A 19,550-nucleotide genomic window follows, 5' to 3' on the forward strand; every position below is an offset into this window, starting at 1 on the left:
ACCTAAATTATTATTAGTTTATCCTAAATTTTTTCACATTTTAAATTTACTCAATTCTATTCACTCGATAAAGTTTTTTAAAGTTTTTATTTCATTCATCTTGAAGTCTTTAAAACTCACCCTAAATTTGGAGGAATTTAATCAAATTCTTTTGAAGTTTCTTTAATTTTTCCCTAAGTAATTTCAAACTCATTTTTGAATTTATTGAATTATGATTGCACAAAATGTAGAACTGATTTATTTAGAAAGTGGTTAGTTTAAGAAGTTTGTTTTGGAAATGTTATATTACAATTTTTTTAAACTAATTGAAAATTGTTCATTTCAGTATTTTTTCAAATATTATATTTATTTTATAAGATATTATCTTAAAACTATTCAGCTTCTACGTTTTTAATTTTTTAAAGAATGGTTGCGTATCAAAATCCTTGATTCAGAAAGTGCACTTTTAATACTTTGAATAATGATTTTTGTTTATTTTTCATGTTTTGAATTTGAAAATATAAATGAGAAAAAAGCCTTTTTGGAGACTAAAAAAAACTGGTAAATTTTGGTATGCTAAAATTTAAAAAAAGGCCTATCGTATGAGAAAAACAGGTAAAGGGAATTTTGTAGCTACGTTTTGGAATATACGCCCTTATGAATATTTTAATTTATCTTATGCCGCTTCTCCAAACAGTCAATTTCATTAGTTATGATGTTATTTTTTACCATTAAAACGAAAACCACGCATTTTATCAAGAAATTATTTCAACAAAAATTTTAGATTTTTTTGGGTTAAACAACCTTTCTCTTATATCTTGTGTCATTTTACCAAAAATGTAATTTTTTTATTTTAATGTTGTTATTCACGATTAAAATGGAAACTACCAATCATATAAAAAAAAAACCATTAATAAAAAGTGTTTTTCTCTACTTTCTGTAACAAAATGTTATCTATTTATTTTTTCTTAGCTTGTGTCATGTGACGAAAAAATTAAGTTTTGTATTTTCACTGTTTTTTTTTTTTTTAATAAATAAAACAAAAACTACTTGTCCTATAAAAAAGTGATTAATAACAAATTTGTAGATATTTTTTGGGTGCATAATGTTTGTCTCATAATTTTTTTCCTTGCTTGCATAGTTTGACAACAAAATACAATTTTTTATTACTTTTTGTTTGATCAAAATTTGAATTATCAATTTTTCGAAAAAATTCCGAAATTTAGCTTAGGACACAAAAAGAGTGTATCAAAGGCCAATCTAATAGATTATTTTGTTCAAAACTTATCGTGCTCACCGGCAGACAGACATAAAGACAGACACATTCGTAAAAACTTGTTTTTCGGATTCAAGGGGTCTCAAAACGTGAATTTTTGAGAAAAACTGGGAGGGGGAGGGGTCAAATTTTACACAAATCTAATACCTTCTCTTATGAGAATGTATTAACATGAAAAAAATAATAAAATAATTATTAAGTTTTTTGAAACCCCACACACTAGGCGAAAAAGAAATTAAATGACAAAAGTTGTGATTAAAATGTGCCCACGAAGCGGGCAGATTTTTTTGTTTTTTACTGTTAATCATGTTTTATCTCTTCGTCTTTTACCGTATTTTGCATAGTTTGGTCGAAAAATGTAATTTTTGGATTTTCCATAATTTTGTATGCTGTCAAAATATGAAATTTTTATTTTTCAAAAAAATTCAAAATATTGATATGAGAATCTTGTAGTGCATTCAAAAAGCAACATTTTTCTTCTCTTGATTTTTTTCATATCGTGCATTATTTGGCCTAAAATGTTCATTTTCGTGTTTTTTGGAATTTTGTAAATGCTCTGGTAATTTTTGAGATCATGAAAAAAGTCATGGGGATAAATTGTTCGATTTTTTGAATACTATGAAGAACCGTACAGAGAATTTTTGAAAAAGTGGTCTCAAAGATATTCAAAATGTGTCCACTTTTTAAATTTGTATTCAAAATGACTGGCTAACGAACTTGACCTTTAGTTTAGGACACTAAATGAGTGTACCAAAGGCCAATCTAATAGATTAATTTTTTCAAAAGTTATCGCGTTTACAGACACACAGACAGGCACACAGACAGACACACAGGCAGACACATTCGTCAAAACTTTTTTTTCGGATTTGTAAATGTAGCTATGTTTTACTTTATTTAAACATTTTCTTCAAAACTCCTTTTTTTTTTGTTTGAAATTAATTTTTGTTTTAACTGAAAATTTAACTACTTTACCGTGATATTTTTTCGATATTCATCGTTTTGGAATAAAAACTTGATTACTTAATCGAGAATTGAACTTATTTGTTGAAAGTTAATTTTTTTGGTTGAAGATTCATAACTTCAATTGAAAATTCCTCTATTCGGTGAAAAAATGAGTTATTTTGTTGAAAATTAATATTTTTTTCCTAAAAATTAATATTCTTGGTTGGAAATTCACTACATGAATTACATCGATACTCTGATAATCCAAATTCTTCAAATTAACGATTGTGATTTATTTGTCTGCAGGTCCGAGTACTTTATGTTAGAAATTTAACTCAAGACTGCACGGAAGAGAAGCTGAAGGAGTGTTTCGAACAACATGGCAAAATTGAGAGGGTGAAGAAAATTAAAGATTATGCTTTTATACACTTTGAAGATAGGGACCATGCCATTCAGGTAAGAAATTTGTTGACAAATTGCCCAGTTTTTTAAAATTTTAATGTAAAATATTCTATTTAAACGTGTTGTTGCTTTATAATGTATATTAATTCAATTAATTTCATCAGGCTATGCGTGATTTGAATGGAAAGGAGATGGGTGGGTCCCATATAGAAGTTTCGCTTGCAAAACCGCCATCCGACAAGAAGAAGAAAGAAGAGGTTCTACGAGCTAGGGAACGTAGGATGCTTCAAATGCTGCAAGGTCGCGGCGGGTAAGAAATTTTTTTTTATAGTATTCCAGACTTCACACTCTTTCTCATATTTTTCTCTTTTTTAGAGAATTCCTCTTTTTTTGTCAAAAATTCAACTGCTCTGTTGAAATTTACCCTGAATTGAAAAGTCTACTATTAAGATTTTGGTTGAGAAATCATCACTCGGTTGAACATTTAAATAATTTGTTGAAAATTAAACTATTTTGTTAAAAATTCGACTTTTTTATTAAAAACTTAACTGATGGGTTAAAAGTTGAATCTTTTTCTTGAAAATTTGTCATTTTTTATTAGCAATTTCATATTCTTAGTTAAAAATTTGATTATTTTGTTGAAGTCTTTTTCGGTCGAAAGTTCAATTTTTTCCACTTTTTACAGTTATTTTTATTTGAAAAATCTACTGTTATATTTTTGGAATAGAATTCACTTCTTTTGGTCGAAAATAAACTTTTTATTGAATATTGATCATTTTTAGTTGAAAATTCAACCACCTGGTTAAAAATCAACTTTTTTTAAATTGACTATTCATATTTTCGTGTTGAAAATTCAACTATTTTGTTGAAAATTCGTGTCTTTTTGGTAGAATTTTCATCTTTCTTATGGTTTGAAAATTCATCCCTTGATGAAAAATTAATAATATTTTTTGGCTGAAAGTTAATTCTTTTTATTTGATAAGTCTTTTATTATATTTTTAGATAAAATTTCATCTTTTTTGGTTGAAGATTTATTATTTTATTGGAAAGTCATCTCTTTGGTCAGAAATTCGACTTATTTGTTGAACATTCATCTTTTTAGGGTGAAAATTCAACTATTTGTCTGGAAATATAACTATTTAGTTAAAAACTTGTTTCTTTGGGTTTCAAATTTAAATGTATTCCAATACATTCAGTTTTGAGCTTAAATTTTTAATTTTTCCCCTTTTTATTGTAAATTCAACTGTTTTGTAGAAACATCGTCTTTTGACGAAAATGAACTTTTTTTGGTCAAATTTGACTGTTTGGGTTTTAAAATTAAATGTTTTCTAATACATTCGGTTTTGAGCTTGAATTCTCAATTTTCTACACTTTTTAGAGAATTCCTCTTATATTTTTGGTCGAAAATTCAATTGTTTTGTTAAGATTAATTTTTAATTGATAAGTCTACTATTACGTTTTTGGTTTAAAAATCATCACTGTTGGTTGAAAATTTTATTAATTTGTTGAAAATTCAACTATTTTATTAAAAATTCCACTTTTTCGTTACAAATTTAACTACTGGATTGAAAGTTGAATCTTTTTATTGGCAAATCGTCTTTTTTGGTAGAAATGTCATATTTCTTGTTAAAAATGTAATTATTTGGTTACCAATGTAATTATTTTGTTGCAAAGTGATATTTTTTGGTTGAATATTCAACTGTTTCGTTGAATATTTGCCTTTTTGGATAGGCAATTCATCCTTATCGTTTGAAAATTCATATCTTCATTGAAAATTAATCTCCTTTGTTTGGAAGTTAATAATTTTTATTTAAAAAGTCTAATATTATATTTCTGGATCAGATTTCATCTCTTTTGATTGACAATTTAATATTGTTGTTAAAGAGTCATCTTCTTTAGTCGAAAATTCAACTGTTTTGTAGAAAATTTGCCTTTTCGCTTGAAAGTTCAACTATTGGTTTGCAAATACAACTGTTCAGTTGAAAATAAAATTTTTTGTTGAAAATTTGTCCTTTTGGGTTTGAAAATTAAATGTTTTCTAATACATTAGATTTTGAGCTTGAATTCTGAATTTTTTTTTGAAAATCATTCTTTTCTGGTTTTAAAAGACGAACTTTTCTCAAATATTCGATTTTCAGCTTGGAAACTGAACTTTTTTGTTGAAAAATCGCCTTTTTAGTTGAAAATTCTACTACTTTGTTGAACAGGCAATATATTTCGAGTTGAAGTTTTTGATTTTAATTCAACTTTGAATTTTTTAGAAGTTCTCCGTCGCATCCGAGTATGATGGGTGGCCCAATGGTACCACGGGGACCCGGACAAGGACCTCGTGGTACTGGTGCGGGTATGCGAGGACCAATGGGACGTGGCGACTACGGTAAGTTTTTCTAAATCAATATTAAAATTCGAAAAACGACGTGCAAAAAGCTAACCTGAATTTGTTTTCAAGTATATAACTCTCTGATTCTAAGTTTTTAAATTATACATACCATTCAGTAAAGCCTATGCTTGAATTTAATTTGACGTTAGAAATTTGTGCAATCACTTAATCCATTACATATTTTATTATTAAATAATAATTCAAGAAGTCGAATAGAAGTTTTTCAGAGTCAGAGAGTTACATGAACGTTTTCTTTTAATTTTGACTAATTGTGCTTTTTACGTCCAGATTATTTTGATTATTGATGTCTTAATTTTACAAAACCCAAGATTTTACCTTTTTATTTAACAAATCCTAAATTAAAAGACTTGATCATTGAAAGATTATATTTGGGAAAAATTAGAATATTAAAAGAGTATACACAATATAGAAATTATTTATATTTATATTTAAAAATCAGAAGTAAACCAAAATTCATCTGTAAAGTAGACTGAAATTGTTTTTCAGAGATTCACAATGCAAAAAAATTCATAGGCTTAGAAAAATACTCGATGAAACGGTTTTTTCTCAATTATTTCTGTGATTTCAGACGAACTGCAATTAGATTATTTATATGAAACTTTTAGGTGAAAATTGACATAACACAGACGTCCCGCATGCTTATGGGAATTATTTCACTATCTCACTACATACCTTGCTTACGCGCATGATGAGAACTTTGAAAAGAGCGAAAAAATCAGTGATTTTTTTAAAAATAAGAGTGAGATCAAACATCCTTTGACATTTCCATTCCAACATTCCATCATTTCTGGTTTTCTTTTCTTTTTGCAAGCTTCTATTTGTAAATTCAGTTTATGTTATCCATTTTTTATCTAATAATCATTTAACATATCTTTTTTCAAGACATCTTACCTAGAATTTAATAAACAAAGGTTGTAGTGAGAGAGTGCTCATATTTTATTAATTTAAATGAGCCGATTCTAATCTACTTCATAGTTACAGATTATTTCTTTTCATTATTACTTGATTAAAGTATCAAGTGAATTTTCAAAAATGTAATTTCTTTGTTAAAATTATCGTTAATTTTGAAAAATCTATTTAAAAAGCTTGTCTTGATAGAATAAAAATAGTTGTCTGAATTATGCAACTAATAACGAAGGCCGGTAAATCATCCAAATAACACTGCGAGCAATCGTCAGGCGCACCTTGTTACCTTACCACTACCACTTCCTATTTTATCCGTTTTCTTTTTGTCACGAACCCGTTGCATGTGTATTGTTTGTTTTTTTGTTTGTGTTTATGTTTTGGTGCCCGAGCGGTTTTTTTTTTTTGAGTGGCAGTTTTATACTTGTGCACATTATCAGGGAGAGTTGTATCTTTGTTTTAATTTTGTTCATGTGAGCGTATTTAATTTGTCAATACTCGGTATGTATTATCAAATAAAAAATCTGTTTACAGCTCTCAAGGAAATAGGTAAGCCGCGACGTTGAATGTTAAATGCGTCACTTTAAAGTAATGTTGGTAGTTTTCCTTCTTTAGTTGAAATTCTCAGCATTTCCTTCAAAAATGTTACCTGTTTGGGATCGTGGATAAGAAATCTTTCTTTCTTTTGTCGCCGGTTCTTCATTTTGAGGAATTTGTTTTTAATGAGAAAGTTCAATATTGTTACTATCGTGGTGTTTAATAGTTTTTTCATCTATTTAAAAATCGGGGTTGCTGCAGATTTCGAAAAGATAGAAAATAATATAAAATATGCTAAACCTTTTTTATTCTGACAATATCATAAGATCTATGCTTAAATTGGTGTAGAGTATTGTAATTACAAATATTGCAAATTGAATACAATAGAAGATTAATTTACGGTATCATTATTTGATATTATTGAAAACGTTTTTTTTTTTTTTCATTGAAAGTAGCACCCGGGAATAAATGGTGATCGTTTTAAATTTTAAACAGCAAAAAGGCTGGATGAATTCAAAATTTTAAACTTTTGTATTTAAAGTCTTTCAAGTTGTGGAAAATATGAAAATTTAACAGTTAAAGCTTTTAAACCCATTTTGATAATCGTAGAATTTTAAAATAACTCTTTTTATTTTGGGAATTAGAAATTTCAAGGGCATTAAATGTTTACTTTTGTTTTTATAAAAGCTCTAGACTCTTCAATGCATTTCAAGCTTTTAAGGTTCAATAGTTTAAATGTAACTTAAAGTAAATTTAATATATCGATATGGTAAACATAAAAAACGTTAAGATGTAAAGAATCTGTAAATAAAACTGATTTAAAAAACAGGATATTATAAGAGCAGTGTTTTTAACCTGAAAGCAACATTTTCTTGACTAATGTGTACTTAAAAGCAATTATATCTTCTTCTGGGAAAAGAAAACTTTTCTCGATACTCATGTTTTATGTACTTTCACTTTTTCTTTCACGCTTATTAATCGTTTTGCAGTTTAACATTTACTAATATCATTATTAATATTTCAAAACCGCCTAACAGATTTTTACTGATTGGTAATATTACAAGAGTTGAGAAGTAAGTTTAAGAACAATTGATCGGTAAACCTGGTTAATCGGGGAATTTTGAAACTGGATTCTTGTAGCAACCCTGAAGATTGGGTAAGACAGGATTTATTTGTCAAAAAAAAGTATATTTTTGCGTTGTAGGATTAATTAGAATGATTTGATGTTCCACGATCGATACAGAATGCATTTTCACTAAACGTGATGGTGGTAGGGTAATCTGCGAATTTTTGTTCGATTAAGTAATATGATTTGTCATTAAGTTTTCTTGATACTTTGACCTTCTAGTATTTTTATTTCCAAAGGAAATCTCGCGTTGTCTTGCAATGATTTTTCATTTGGTTTTTAAAGATTTTGTTATTATTGGCGTTACTTCAAAATTTTGTATCTTTTCCCGGCATGCCTTAATTTTTATAGAATATTATTATTGCTGTAAGTTTCCAGTTTGAGATATTGTGGCTAAATTTGGGTCTATTTGTAATGTGTGTTTTTATAGATTATGATTACGACTATTACGGTTATGGGGATTATCGAGGTGGCTACAGTGATCCATATTACGATGACTATTATCGATACGAAGATTACTATTTCGAATACGCGCCGCCTCCGCCACCTGCCAGAGGGAGAGGCAGGCAGCCTCAACCGGTGGGTCGCCTTTTTTAATGGTTTTAAAGTCGTTTTCGTTCTTGAAACATATTACATTTGATATTAGCAGTAGTTTGATTGTGGCACAGTGTTCGCGGACTACCCTTACATTGTTCATCCACGTTACTTACTGCCTCCACAAATCCTGCCCTAAACACTAAACCGCCTGTGCGTGTAAATTAACTTTGGCTATAATTGTTTTGTGCCAGCTTGGATTAATCGCTAATCAACGCAGGGAGGCAAGGTTTCGATCTTACGCCCACTTGCTTTAATAATTATGCACTGCATCCACACATCACAGAAAGAAAATTTCTTCAATGTCACTGCAGGGTCAGAGATATTATTTCTACATAAGTCCCTCTAGATATGCGTTCTTTTTTTTCCTTTTTTTTTTGTACAAGTCCCTTTGGCGAGAGCATATCAACTGTTTCCAATATTTTGACAGTTACTAACTTCTCCTAACCCGAACACATTGCCACTTTCAAATTGCCTGTAGATCATATCTGAGCCATAGTAGACCCATTCTAAATTTCAGCCAAAATTTAAGCCGGGAAAAGCAATCAGTGAAAGAGAAAATGAAAAACAAAATCTAATCTAAAAGTAAAAGAAAGGAAAGTGCAGGCAATCTTCGAACTTTCTCCTGAAAAGTGGAGAAGGTGAGTTTAAAATGTTACAGGATTCCCTAACGCTATCCACCAACCCTACTACCAGCTTCAGGAGAATCCCAGTTGTATGCAGAATCCAGTCTAGAGGAATTACTCGTATTCTCGTTTTATACTACATTGCACGATAACTTTTTTTGCTTTTTTTCATTATAGAGCGACGTTGTGTCTCGTGGCTCGGATATGATACACTTTTCTATGTCAAGTTGCAGGGTTATCCAAAATATTGGAGAGCATTGGGCACCCTGTGAACATCATAAAGTACTCTGCCAACATGTTTATTCATTGAGTGCGATCAACTTTTTCTCTTGGCAGTCTTGTACATATGTACACGATGTACATAACGTCACAGAAAGTATCTCTAGTGACCCTATTTCTCATATCTTAACTTCACCAAAAGTTCACTCTCTTACTATACTATCAATCAAATCACGCGACTCTAATCTCAATGCTGATCGCGTTGTTAAATCAAGCGATAAACTTGAATTCCTCTTTCAATTCGCCCAAGAGATCGTTCAACCTGATCATTACTTGATTACATTACTCTCTATCTCAATACTATTCTTTCTGATTTTCCTATGATCCGAGATTTATTGCCACGATTTTAACTAACAGTTTCTTACAGGATGGAAAACAAGTAAAGCTTCCGTGCATTTTAATAACGTCTTAAATGAACCAAGAAGAGTAGGGCCCATATATGGTGGATCAACTCCAACTCCGGGACCAATCAATTTAGTGTCGATTGTTCAAGATCTAAAAGCGGTTCAAATTTGATAATGCGAGAGGAAAAGTTTTTCGTACAATTGTACACAAATTGTACAACCGTATCGGAATTAAAAGGATTATACCAGTTACATCTCGGAAGTTATCAAGATCATGCATATATAATATCGTAACGTGTTGTAATCGCTTGTATACTTGCGTGTAGGTGTGACATTCCATGGATAGAAAGGGAATGAGATGAAAGATACATTATATCTAAACAATAACATACGACGAAACTGGTACAGCGCCAGTGACACGTCTCACAGCTCTCGCTTTTTGCTTCGGCGTACAATACTATCCGCTTATGCTTACTTACAACCGCTTAAACGAAATTTCTGCTACTTTTTTCCAACAATGCTTACGCTTATAATATCCCGCGATTGACTTTTGTTTTAGCTGCCAGTGCATTAGGTTGTGTCGCTTAAAGATTCTTCGCCAACCAATACAGTTCGCTTTTCACTTTCCTTCATTGGATAAACTGCTAATTCTGCTGCTGTATGTAAAGACTTGGTTAGTAACCTTTGGCTCTAGGCAAACCCTCACCTCTTCTTTCTTCTTTACTCTTATTCTCTCTCTCATTCTCTCTCCCCCTCTCTCTACATCTATCTTGACCATCTTTCGCAGTCTTCGTTTCACTCTTTCCAAAATGGGACGATCGGTCAACCTGATCGACCTCACGTTACCCCTCTTATCTTTACATATATTAATCACGTCACAGGGTTACCATTGCATTTAGCTATGCAATCTATTATTACTATATTGTTGTTATCAGAGTAGACTATCACAATGTACGTCTGCGGCACTTTAAATTAAACTCGGCACGTCATTGGTTAGCTGTATCCTCTCCATGTAAGAATGGGGCTGCGTCTGACGCAGAAATGTCTTCCCGGCGATTTGTGAGAGTCTACTCTGATAGTTGGGAAAAAGGGGAGAAATAATAAATTAAAAAAAAAAAAAAGTTGAACAAAGCAGATTGCAAGAGTAAATTGCATTTAGAAATCGATTTAATAATCGTATTAATTGCATTAAAAAGCACATGGGGTAACGATTGGGTGTGTGTTGTTTGGTCAGGCTGGTCGTGGGCGTGGAGTGGTGGCGCGTGGCCGGGTCGGTGGCCCCCAAGCCCGTTTACCAGCCAGGCGGGGACACAACCCCGTAACCTCAGGGGCCCGTGGGGCCCAGCGGCCAGCCGTTCGTGGGGGGGTCCGCGCCAAGGGAAGTTTACCAGGTGAGGATGGTCTGTATCTCCACAACGAATCATCTTTTTATCTTATTTATTCATTTACTTAATTAATTATTTATTTATTTATTTATTAATACGATACTCGTCTAACTTAGTCTACATAATCGCACTTTAACTATTTCTTGCCACTATTATACATGGCTAGTCGCACCTGCCTTTTGGAGAAAGCTTGTATGGAATGTATATATGTTACAAGCTCACATTCACATCGCTTGCACGATTTTGACTCGCATCTTTCGTTTTGATAGTAACGAGAGCCGAGCTTGTAATACGTATATATACTACATCTTGCTGAGCGAGCTTGCTTAAATTGTTTCATGTTCCTCTACGCGTTACTTATAACGAATACCGAGTGAATGCGAATATTTGTAAAAGCAGTTTGATAAGGACAACCGTTGACGATATATGTATAGCAGTGCACTGTAATTACTTGGTTCTACGATTCTTTACATCCTTCCGGCATTTTGTTTTGTATCTAGTTGTTAAATACTTTATTAAATACACTGTTTATTTTCATTGAGCTGTCATCGTTTCTTGAGTAACTTGTTCTATTGCGATTTTAATAGTAAGGGTTGCTACAGAATCTGGGACAAGCTGAAAAGTCGGGGCAATTTGTCGATGTCACAAATTTAAAATGTAGGTATTCGCTGAATTGAATTTTCTTGACTCATTGGAATTTTATATTATGATAGTACCTTGCAATTTGTTTCCTGATACATTTTGATATTCAGAAAAATATTCTGAGTTAGAGAAACGTGGAAAGCTATTAAATATTTTTATTTTATGAATAGTAGGTCTTGGTGATGCAAGATTTCTATAAGAGTGTATTAGGGTGATTTAAAAAAAATCGAATTTAAACACGCGCACCTATCTGTTTTGTACATTTTTAGCAAACAAAAATTAAACAAAAAATTGAAAATCGGAGATGATTGAGAGGTCTTCTATTTGAATGACTTATATTGATTTATTTTTATATTCTCAATATTTTGAAAGTGCACGTATTAAATGTATATACATATAAAATTATCTCCTTTCATATGACGATAATTGTAAATAATTTATTGAAAATTTTCGAACTGATTATTAAGGAAAATAATAATTGATTCTTACTTTTTTTCCATATTTCTATAATAAATAACATTTTTTAGTTTACTTATTGTATTTCATAACCGTCACACCGTATGTTTAGTTCCTGAGGAAAAAATGTGAAGTAAGATAAAATTATTTTCCTTAAAAATTAGTGTCGAAATTTGGATTAAATTATGTACAATGATGGTAATGTAAAAGGAGATATGTCTATATGTATAAAAATTTTCAAGCTATTGAAAAAATAAAAACAACAAAAAAATAAACAAAATACAAAAATTAAATAAGGGAACCTATAAGTCATATCGTGTTTTAATTTTTTTTTTAAATTGGTTGACTTGAAAATGTACAGCTAAGGCTAGTGTACAAACTACATATATTCTGAATCTTCTAAGTTTCTAAAATTTAAATAAATTTATCAAAATGAAAAGTAAATGCAGATTACATTACTTAAATTCTACCAACTTACCCTAATCATTGAACTTTTCGCACGGATGTGAACCTCCGGATGCCTCTAAACGTGGTAAAGAAACGTAAATATCCGTAACTTTTTTACTACTTTCTAATTGAACCAAATATTTTTGTTTTTAATTTCATACTGTATGAGAACACGGTTTACAATGTTCTCTTCTGTACTATTTTCAATAACAAAAAATTATTTCAGTCGTAAGAAATAGCAGTAAAAACAACCACAATAAACGAATTTGAAATTATTTATGCAATTCTTTTAAGTTTCGTGTCGACTATGTTTTCCATTTTTTGCTATGGAGGTTCCATTATACAAAATCAAAATTCTAAATGTTAAAAAAAGGGTTTCTTTTAATAAAAAACCAATATTTATAATAGAATTTAAAATTCAAGCCGTTCAAATTCTACATAAAAATCGTTAAAACTTGGCTTATAATGAGAAAACAACTGTATACTTAAATAATTTTTTCATAGAATAAAATTTTCGAATATTCAGGTTAGTAGAGGTTACTATTCGAAAACTTCACTTTACGCAAAAATAATTAACATAAACAGTGTTTCCTTCTGTATGCACATTTGTATTTTAAAAGGGAGGACCGCTTGGTACCTAAAAAATGTTTAATTTTCGTATTTGTTTAGCGGAATGCAGTGATTAAATTTTTTATTTTAACATGAAATTTGAAGTTTTTGTGCGTCGACATTTTTAAATTTATAAAATTAAAATTTTAAATATAAATAAAATTTAAATTAAAAATAAGGGTCTTAAAAAAAATATCCAAAAGCAAACTTTAATTTTAGTTATTGCGTGTTCAACCATTTGATAAGGTTGTTTAAACATTCACTAGTTTTGCATTCCTCATTCATTTTAAGTATTTGAATCTAAAAATTCGAAATACTTTGACTGAAAATCCCGGAATTAAGAAATTTAAAAATCGAAATTCTGTAGCAACCCTGATACAAAAATGAATGAATCATAAGGTTAAAAAATATACCTATATAAAGAGTTTAGATAAATTCTGACATTTTTTCTTAGAAGAAAATAGATTTGTATTGAGAAAAATTCCAATTGTGAATTTAAATACGGAGAAGAGAGCTTTTGCTGTGACCAAGTGGCTAGTGCATTTCTATGCATTCGTTATTTTATGGAATTCTATAGGATTGCATTACAGTAATTGATTATCCCTCCTTTCCCTCCAAGGTATTTGTGACGTTTCCAAGCAATACTAATAACATGCGATTAGTAGATTATTTAGATAATAAAATAATGCTGATTCTAGAATGAGTTGATGTGAACAGTCATAAATGTATTCGTTCCCTCTATTTTTGAAACCTTTTTAAAAAGCTTCAAGTTAACTAACGCATTTAGGACACTTAACGCTTAACTCATTGCGGATTCAGCTTAAGTTTTTATAACTAATCCTGACGTTGCAACTTCTAAATTGTTGAAAGCGACTTTTTAGTAATTTTATTTCATTATCAGGCGATTCAAGAAAATTGCAAAAAAAACATAGTCAAGACTTTTATAATACTAAAGTAGTAATTAAAAAGTCGTTTCGCGCTATTTCTATTCCTATCTGTACTCAAATTTGACTAACTTCAGAGTCCGAGATATTTTACGTAAATGGGGTTCTAATTGTTAATGTAGTTGTCAACTATTTGCAGCCGTTTAATCCACTTTTTGTTAAAAATTATCTTTGGGGTTTACTGAGTTCATTTGATCGAAATTCAAAAAATATTTTGGTACATAATGCAGCTTTTCAAACAAATAGGAAAATTAATTGGCAATATTGTGCAGTTGAAAGGTTGTAACATCAGATGTAAAGCTTAGCTTTAAAATTCAAAGCAAGTAGAATAGTTTTAATATGGGGTGGCCACTCTTAACGAGAAACCGGGAATTTTTTGAATCCGCGATTGTTTTTAATTTTTAGCAGAAAACCCTTTTCAGTGACAAATTCAGTTTAAAATTTTCTACTTTTATAGTATGAAATAATGAAAACATTAGGTAAAAATGAAGTAATTTTTACTTCGAGTTCTTCGAACAAAAAAATCATTGAAAATGAGCAAGCTTTCATAGAATTAGAAAATGAATAACTTTCAAGTATTGTAATTAGAAATTGAATAATATTTAACAATTTACATTTTTAACTGGGACTTAGTATATTCAATTTTAAATTTAATAAATTCAAAATATTGTTCAAGCATTGAAAAGTTGGAATTTTGTAATCTATAAATTGTTCTAATTTAAAATAAAATTTACTAGTTTTGAATGATTCAATAAAAAATTATTAAATTTCATACACTGTTTGTTATATAAAATTATTTATATAATTGTGAAGGATTTTAATTGGACATTGCACGGTAAATTTTTAATTTAAAATTATTCACTTTCAAGCTCTCGTACGGTTGAAAAATGTTATCTGCAATTGTTTTAGTTTTATCGTTGTAAAATAAAAATACTTTTGCAACTTCTTGTATTTTAAGGGGTTTCTCTAATGCTTTAATATTAAAAAGACTTCAAACTGAAAAGTGTTCCATATTGAAGCCTTTGAAAATTTAATATCCCATCTATTAAGAATTTTAATTTCATATTGTTTAATTTTCAATATTCGACTTTCAAATGATTGAATTTGCAAGGATTTAAATTACGACATATTCTATTTAAATAACAATGGTTGAATTTGCAGTACTAGATTTGGACGTTAGCTAATTTATCAAGTTCTGACCTAATATTATTTAATTTGTAACTCTATTTAGTGAACTAAAAATGAACTCATTGATAGAAAAAAAGTAAACATTAAAAAATTATGAACGTTCCGAATACAATACAATTTACAATAATAAATTTTAAAAAAATCCTTGATAGAAAATAAGTTGACTGTCAGTTTCCGATTTTTTTCCAGTCTCAGAAAACTTCCGGTCATTTCCCTGTTGAGTGGCCATCCTGATAAATTTCTTTCTAAGAAGGACTATTACCCTCGTTTTTTGACGATTACCATCTTTCTACAGCAGGTAAACGAAAATTTGACGGGGGTCACCAGAACCAGGGGGAATCTAAACGTCGCTTCCAGAGCAGCTGGGGAAACCAGCCCCTTGCCCAACAACCATTAGGCAACACTTATGGATTGGCGAGTGTAAACGGTGGCGGTAGTGGTGGCGCTGGGTCTGGTGACGATCCGAAATGGTACCAAGACAGCTTTCAATCGTGGAGCTAACTTCTGCCAGCTTGCAAATGAACGAGCGTGATTCGTGAACGAACCAACGTGATTTGGGGGAAGGGGACAAGAAAGCTAAATAAATAAAGGGAAGGCGAGTGAGCGTGTGTGTGCGAGAAACCAGAAGAACTTTCTAAAAGTTTATTCGTAATTATTATTGCTCTGCTAAAAACATGAGAATTGTAAATGTTTTAAAGAAAATGCAGCACCGCGCTCTGCGCCGCCACCATCGCCGGCTGTTGTTGTGATTATGTACAGTGATGTGCCACTGGGACTGTATTATTTTACATCGGAGTGACCACCCACCCCGTACTACTATTACGATACTACGATACTACTCTAAGTACCACTAACTGCATTGTCACATTGTTCACTGCCAAACGAAAGAAGATCGGCGATGCTGACATTGAGATTGTGATGGCTCGTATTAATTAAGAGGACTCTTGAATGTTTGAGGATTATTAAGGAGCAGTTGACGAATTTTGATATGCGAGGAAGAGTGACACAGAGAGAGAGAGAGAGAGAGAGGGGAGAGAGGAGAGTAATGTAATGTAAGAAAATGATTAGAATCGTCGAGGACGAACAAATGTACGAGAAAGAAAGGAGAGAGAGAGAGAGCGAGAGAACAGAATTTTTGCATGAAAGAGTATGAAAGAAAGAGCCAAGTGGAGTGTCTGTGTGTGTATGTGTGCGTGAAGCGCGCTCAGCGCGATTAGACCTTCTATTGTTGGTCTATAATGTGTACAGTCAGTGAAACTATTATTATTAAGAGTCAGGCAAGTTTTGCGATAAAAAAAAATAAAAATCGACGAGTAAAGAAGTTGCCAATCGCAACTGTGTGTGACGCGACGGTGTCTCCCGCGGTTCATAACAGCTAGACGAAGGACCGATCGGGTCGGAAGGAAATATTGCTCATGAATGAGAAAAAACCCACTTGTACAGTAAATTTCCAAACGACAGTATCCAAAAGTGACGAGAACACTCGTCTCTAAATTATAATATATTTAATTGATAGGAGCGCGTTTTTTTTTTTAAACGAAAAGAACGGAAAAGAAGTTGGAAGGTCCGCCTTGTAAAGGCTAGGAAAAAACGCGAGAGTGTTAAGAGTTGGCAAAGAATGCGCGAAAATTTTTTTCACGATTATCCTTGAAAATTTTTTTATTCGAAAAGTCAAACACACAAGAACCCTCACACAAACACACATTCATGCAATAGATGATGAAAATCGATGACTGGCGACCGGATTGATAATGATAGTTACAGATTGAAATAGAACGCTAAACGTACGCAATTGAATACAAATGCATCAACACATACAGCACACACTTTTGAGTGTTGACTTATTGTTATTGTTAGCCTGTTAGTTAATTAGTAAGAGTTGTAAGTGCGGGCTGTAGTTGGTCCCTGTCCCTGGAGCCCAGACAACCCCCTGTTCTGGAGATTATTTAAAAGAAAGAAAATAAATAAAAAAAAAGACAAAAAATGACACACCACTCGATGTAAAACACGCACCCCCGAAGAAAAAAGCAAAAACCTGATGAACGAAGGAGTATGCGACCTTTCATTTATGTACTTGGCATCAATCAAAAGTCTCATATATCATCCGTTTATAGAAAAAACTATCCGGCTCGAGTAATGCATCAATTGTTGAACGTATTAAATTTCCTAGGAACTTAGCCACTGTCGCTCGTGAAGACCATACAATGTCTGATTGATTTTCTCGAGCGATTGTCAACCACGTTTCAAGGAAATCTAAAGCCCTCAATAATTGAGCCACCAAACATCTCAACCTCGACAATTATTGTGCGAGATAGAGAGAGAAAGTGAGAGCGATAAATGAAAAAAGGCGAAAACGAATCGTGAATCTGAAACATAAAAGATTTTCACGCGTAATATGACAGAGGTACGACACGAACGAAAATGACACCGCGAAATAATGGGAAAGCAAAAAGAATCAGTTTAGACGAAGATAAATTGCTCGCAAATCCTCTTATTTATGAGCATTTTGTTAATCTTTATTCATGTTTTACTTAATTCTAATTTTTTTCTTTGAATCGCCGCCGTATTGGCTGCGAAAAAAATAATCTTCATCTAGTAATAATGTTCAGTTCCAAACTCCTACCCCCAAACCCCCAGCCCGATTCCTTTTTAATTGTATCGACTAGGCCCACTCGTGATCACCACGACTTGTCACAGAGAAAAGCCTCTACTCGAAATTCTCTTACGTTAGACACCACCTTGTCTCTTACCTACCTTCTATTCTACGTACCTACTCTATTTATAAAAGCATAATATCGAGGATATAATATTAATATTAACAATACGATAAGGATGAATATCGCTAATCATACTGAGTGGGTTTTTGTGACATGATAATATTTCATATTAAAATTCTGGTCTTTGTCGAAAAAATGGTAATAATTATTGTAAACGGCGAGGATTCATAAAATTATCCACGTAGAAGCAAATTATAAAGAAAAAAAATGTAAAAAAAGTTTTTAAGACACCGGTAGATATATCGGTTAATAAGGGAAAGCAAATGGACACACCCACACACACACACACACACGACACAATATATAAACACATTGCGCAGATAATATAAGAGTACGGCTTGCGGGGGCAAGGAAGAGCATGTCTGGCAAAAGGCGAAGGCAGTTCACGGTGACGAGACTTTAGACTGATCTAGGTACTAGCGTTACGATATTGGCCCTGGCCCCGCTTTAAAAAGGGCGCCCCGACTATCGCGCACCTTTTCCTCCTTTGTAAACCTTTTTTGTACGACGACTGGTGGCAGTTGGGACGCCTGGGGGGGTTTTAGGTCGCATTTAGGATAATGCACCACTGTGGCTGGCGACGCCATAGCCTACGCGCCCTTTTACCCGGTCAATGCCCCGCTTTATTCGCGGCACACATCCTCGGGAAAAGAACTAGGCTCTTCTTATATTTGGTTGACCCGTGTCATGCGGATGTTGTGTGATTTTTTGGGCCGGCATGATTCACGTTGATAACGGCTCAAAAACGTGTTTTTTTAATTATATATTATAAATATATTATATATTATATTCCTGCGAATATGCATTTTTTGTGACGTGATGTTATTTAGCAGTGAGATAGGGAGAAACGAAACGAAGTTACGGCCACGCGATATCGACGAAAAGCTAAAAAAAAGAGGGAGGATGAATGAGTTACGAAGAGAAAAAAAATGTAGGCAAACGTATCTTTCGATTAAGATTTCGCTCCATCTATCAGCTCCATTGTAAAAGAAATTTTTATTACGACTACGATTATTATGATTATTAATTATATAGTAATTATTATGATTCTTATTATTATTGCACGCAAACACACACAACACGTACATACATATGTATATCCAAATTTTACCCGATTACTATGTTTTAAAATTCCTTTTAATTATTACTATTCAGCTACCGATTGCTTTGCTTTTTTAATTTCCCGCAATTTAAAAAGTTGCCCCTAATTTTAGTGTGAAGTAGTTAAACATAATGATTTAATTCGAAGGAAAAACGATGTTACATACAAATATGGTTCCTTTTTCTGGCTGGGAGCTTAATTTAAACTGTCAAAGATTTTTGTGTATGACCAGATGTATTCTACATGTCTCAATAAACAGTTGTATGTGAATTACCTTTCTTAATTGTGCTGTGTCTTTATTCCAATAACATTCCTATTTAATAATAGTTGTCTTACAATGAAAATGATCGGAGTGGTGGTAAGTCAGCAAAGACCTGGAAGTCGAGGAACAGTCAGGGATTTTGAGATTTCCCGTATTTCATAATTCGCGCTTTGTAATTCTAGAAAGTTTCTAGCTAGAAATGATATAATTTTCAAAGTATTTAGACTAATTGAAGTGTGGAAATTCAAGTGTATATGGGCTATTTTTTCGAAATCCATTTTTTTATCTACAATCGTAAGCGGTTATTTTGGTCGTAAAAGCAGTGAAAA

At 31.9% G+C, this 19,550-nt stretch overlaps 1 protein-coding gene across 15 annotated transcripts in view; it reads left to right on the forward strand.

The window, feature by feature from the left end:
- The window catches only part of LOC117177836 (heterogeneous nuclear ribonucleoprotein R), a 113,334-nt gene extending 94,588 nt beyond the window's left edge, over nt 1–18,746 (forward strand). For 6 of the 15 annotated variants that reach the window (XM_033368815.1, XM_033368808.1, XM_033368807.1 and 3 more), the window contains 6 exons: nt 2,504–2,653; nt 2,764–2,909; nt 4,861–4,976; nt 7,997–8,145; nt 10,644–10,809; nt 15,376–18,746. In XM_033368815.1, coding sequence (XP_033224706.1) covers nt 2,504–2,653; nt 2,764–2,909; nt 4,861–4,976; nt 7,997–8,145; nt 10,644–10,809; nt 15,376–15,581 — 933 coding nt within the window. In that variant the 3' untranslated portion in view covers nt 15,582–18,746. Of the gene's footprint in view, nt 1–2,503; nt 2,654–2,763; nt 2,910–4,860; nt 4,977–7,996; nt 8,146–9,432; nt 10,083–10,643; nt 10,810–15,375 lie in introns of those variants that run through there. The other 9 variants (XM_033368811.1, XM_033368810.1, XR_004467768.1 and 6 more) reach the window with 8 other exon arrangements.
- Nucleotides 18,747–19,550: the final 804 nt, after the last annotated feature.

This window comes from Belonocnema kinseyi, chromosome 8 (assembly GCF_010883055.1).
Source record: "Belonocnema kinseyi isolate 2016_QV_RU_SX_M_011 chromosome 8, B_treatae_v1, whole genome shotgun sequence".
NCBI lineage: Eukaryota > Metazoa > Arthropoda > Insecta > Hymenoptera > Cynipidae > Belonocnema > Belonocnema kinseyi.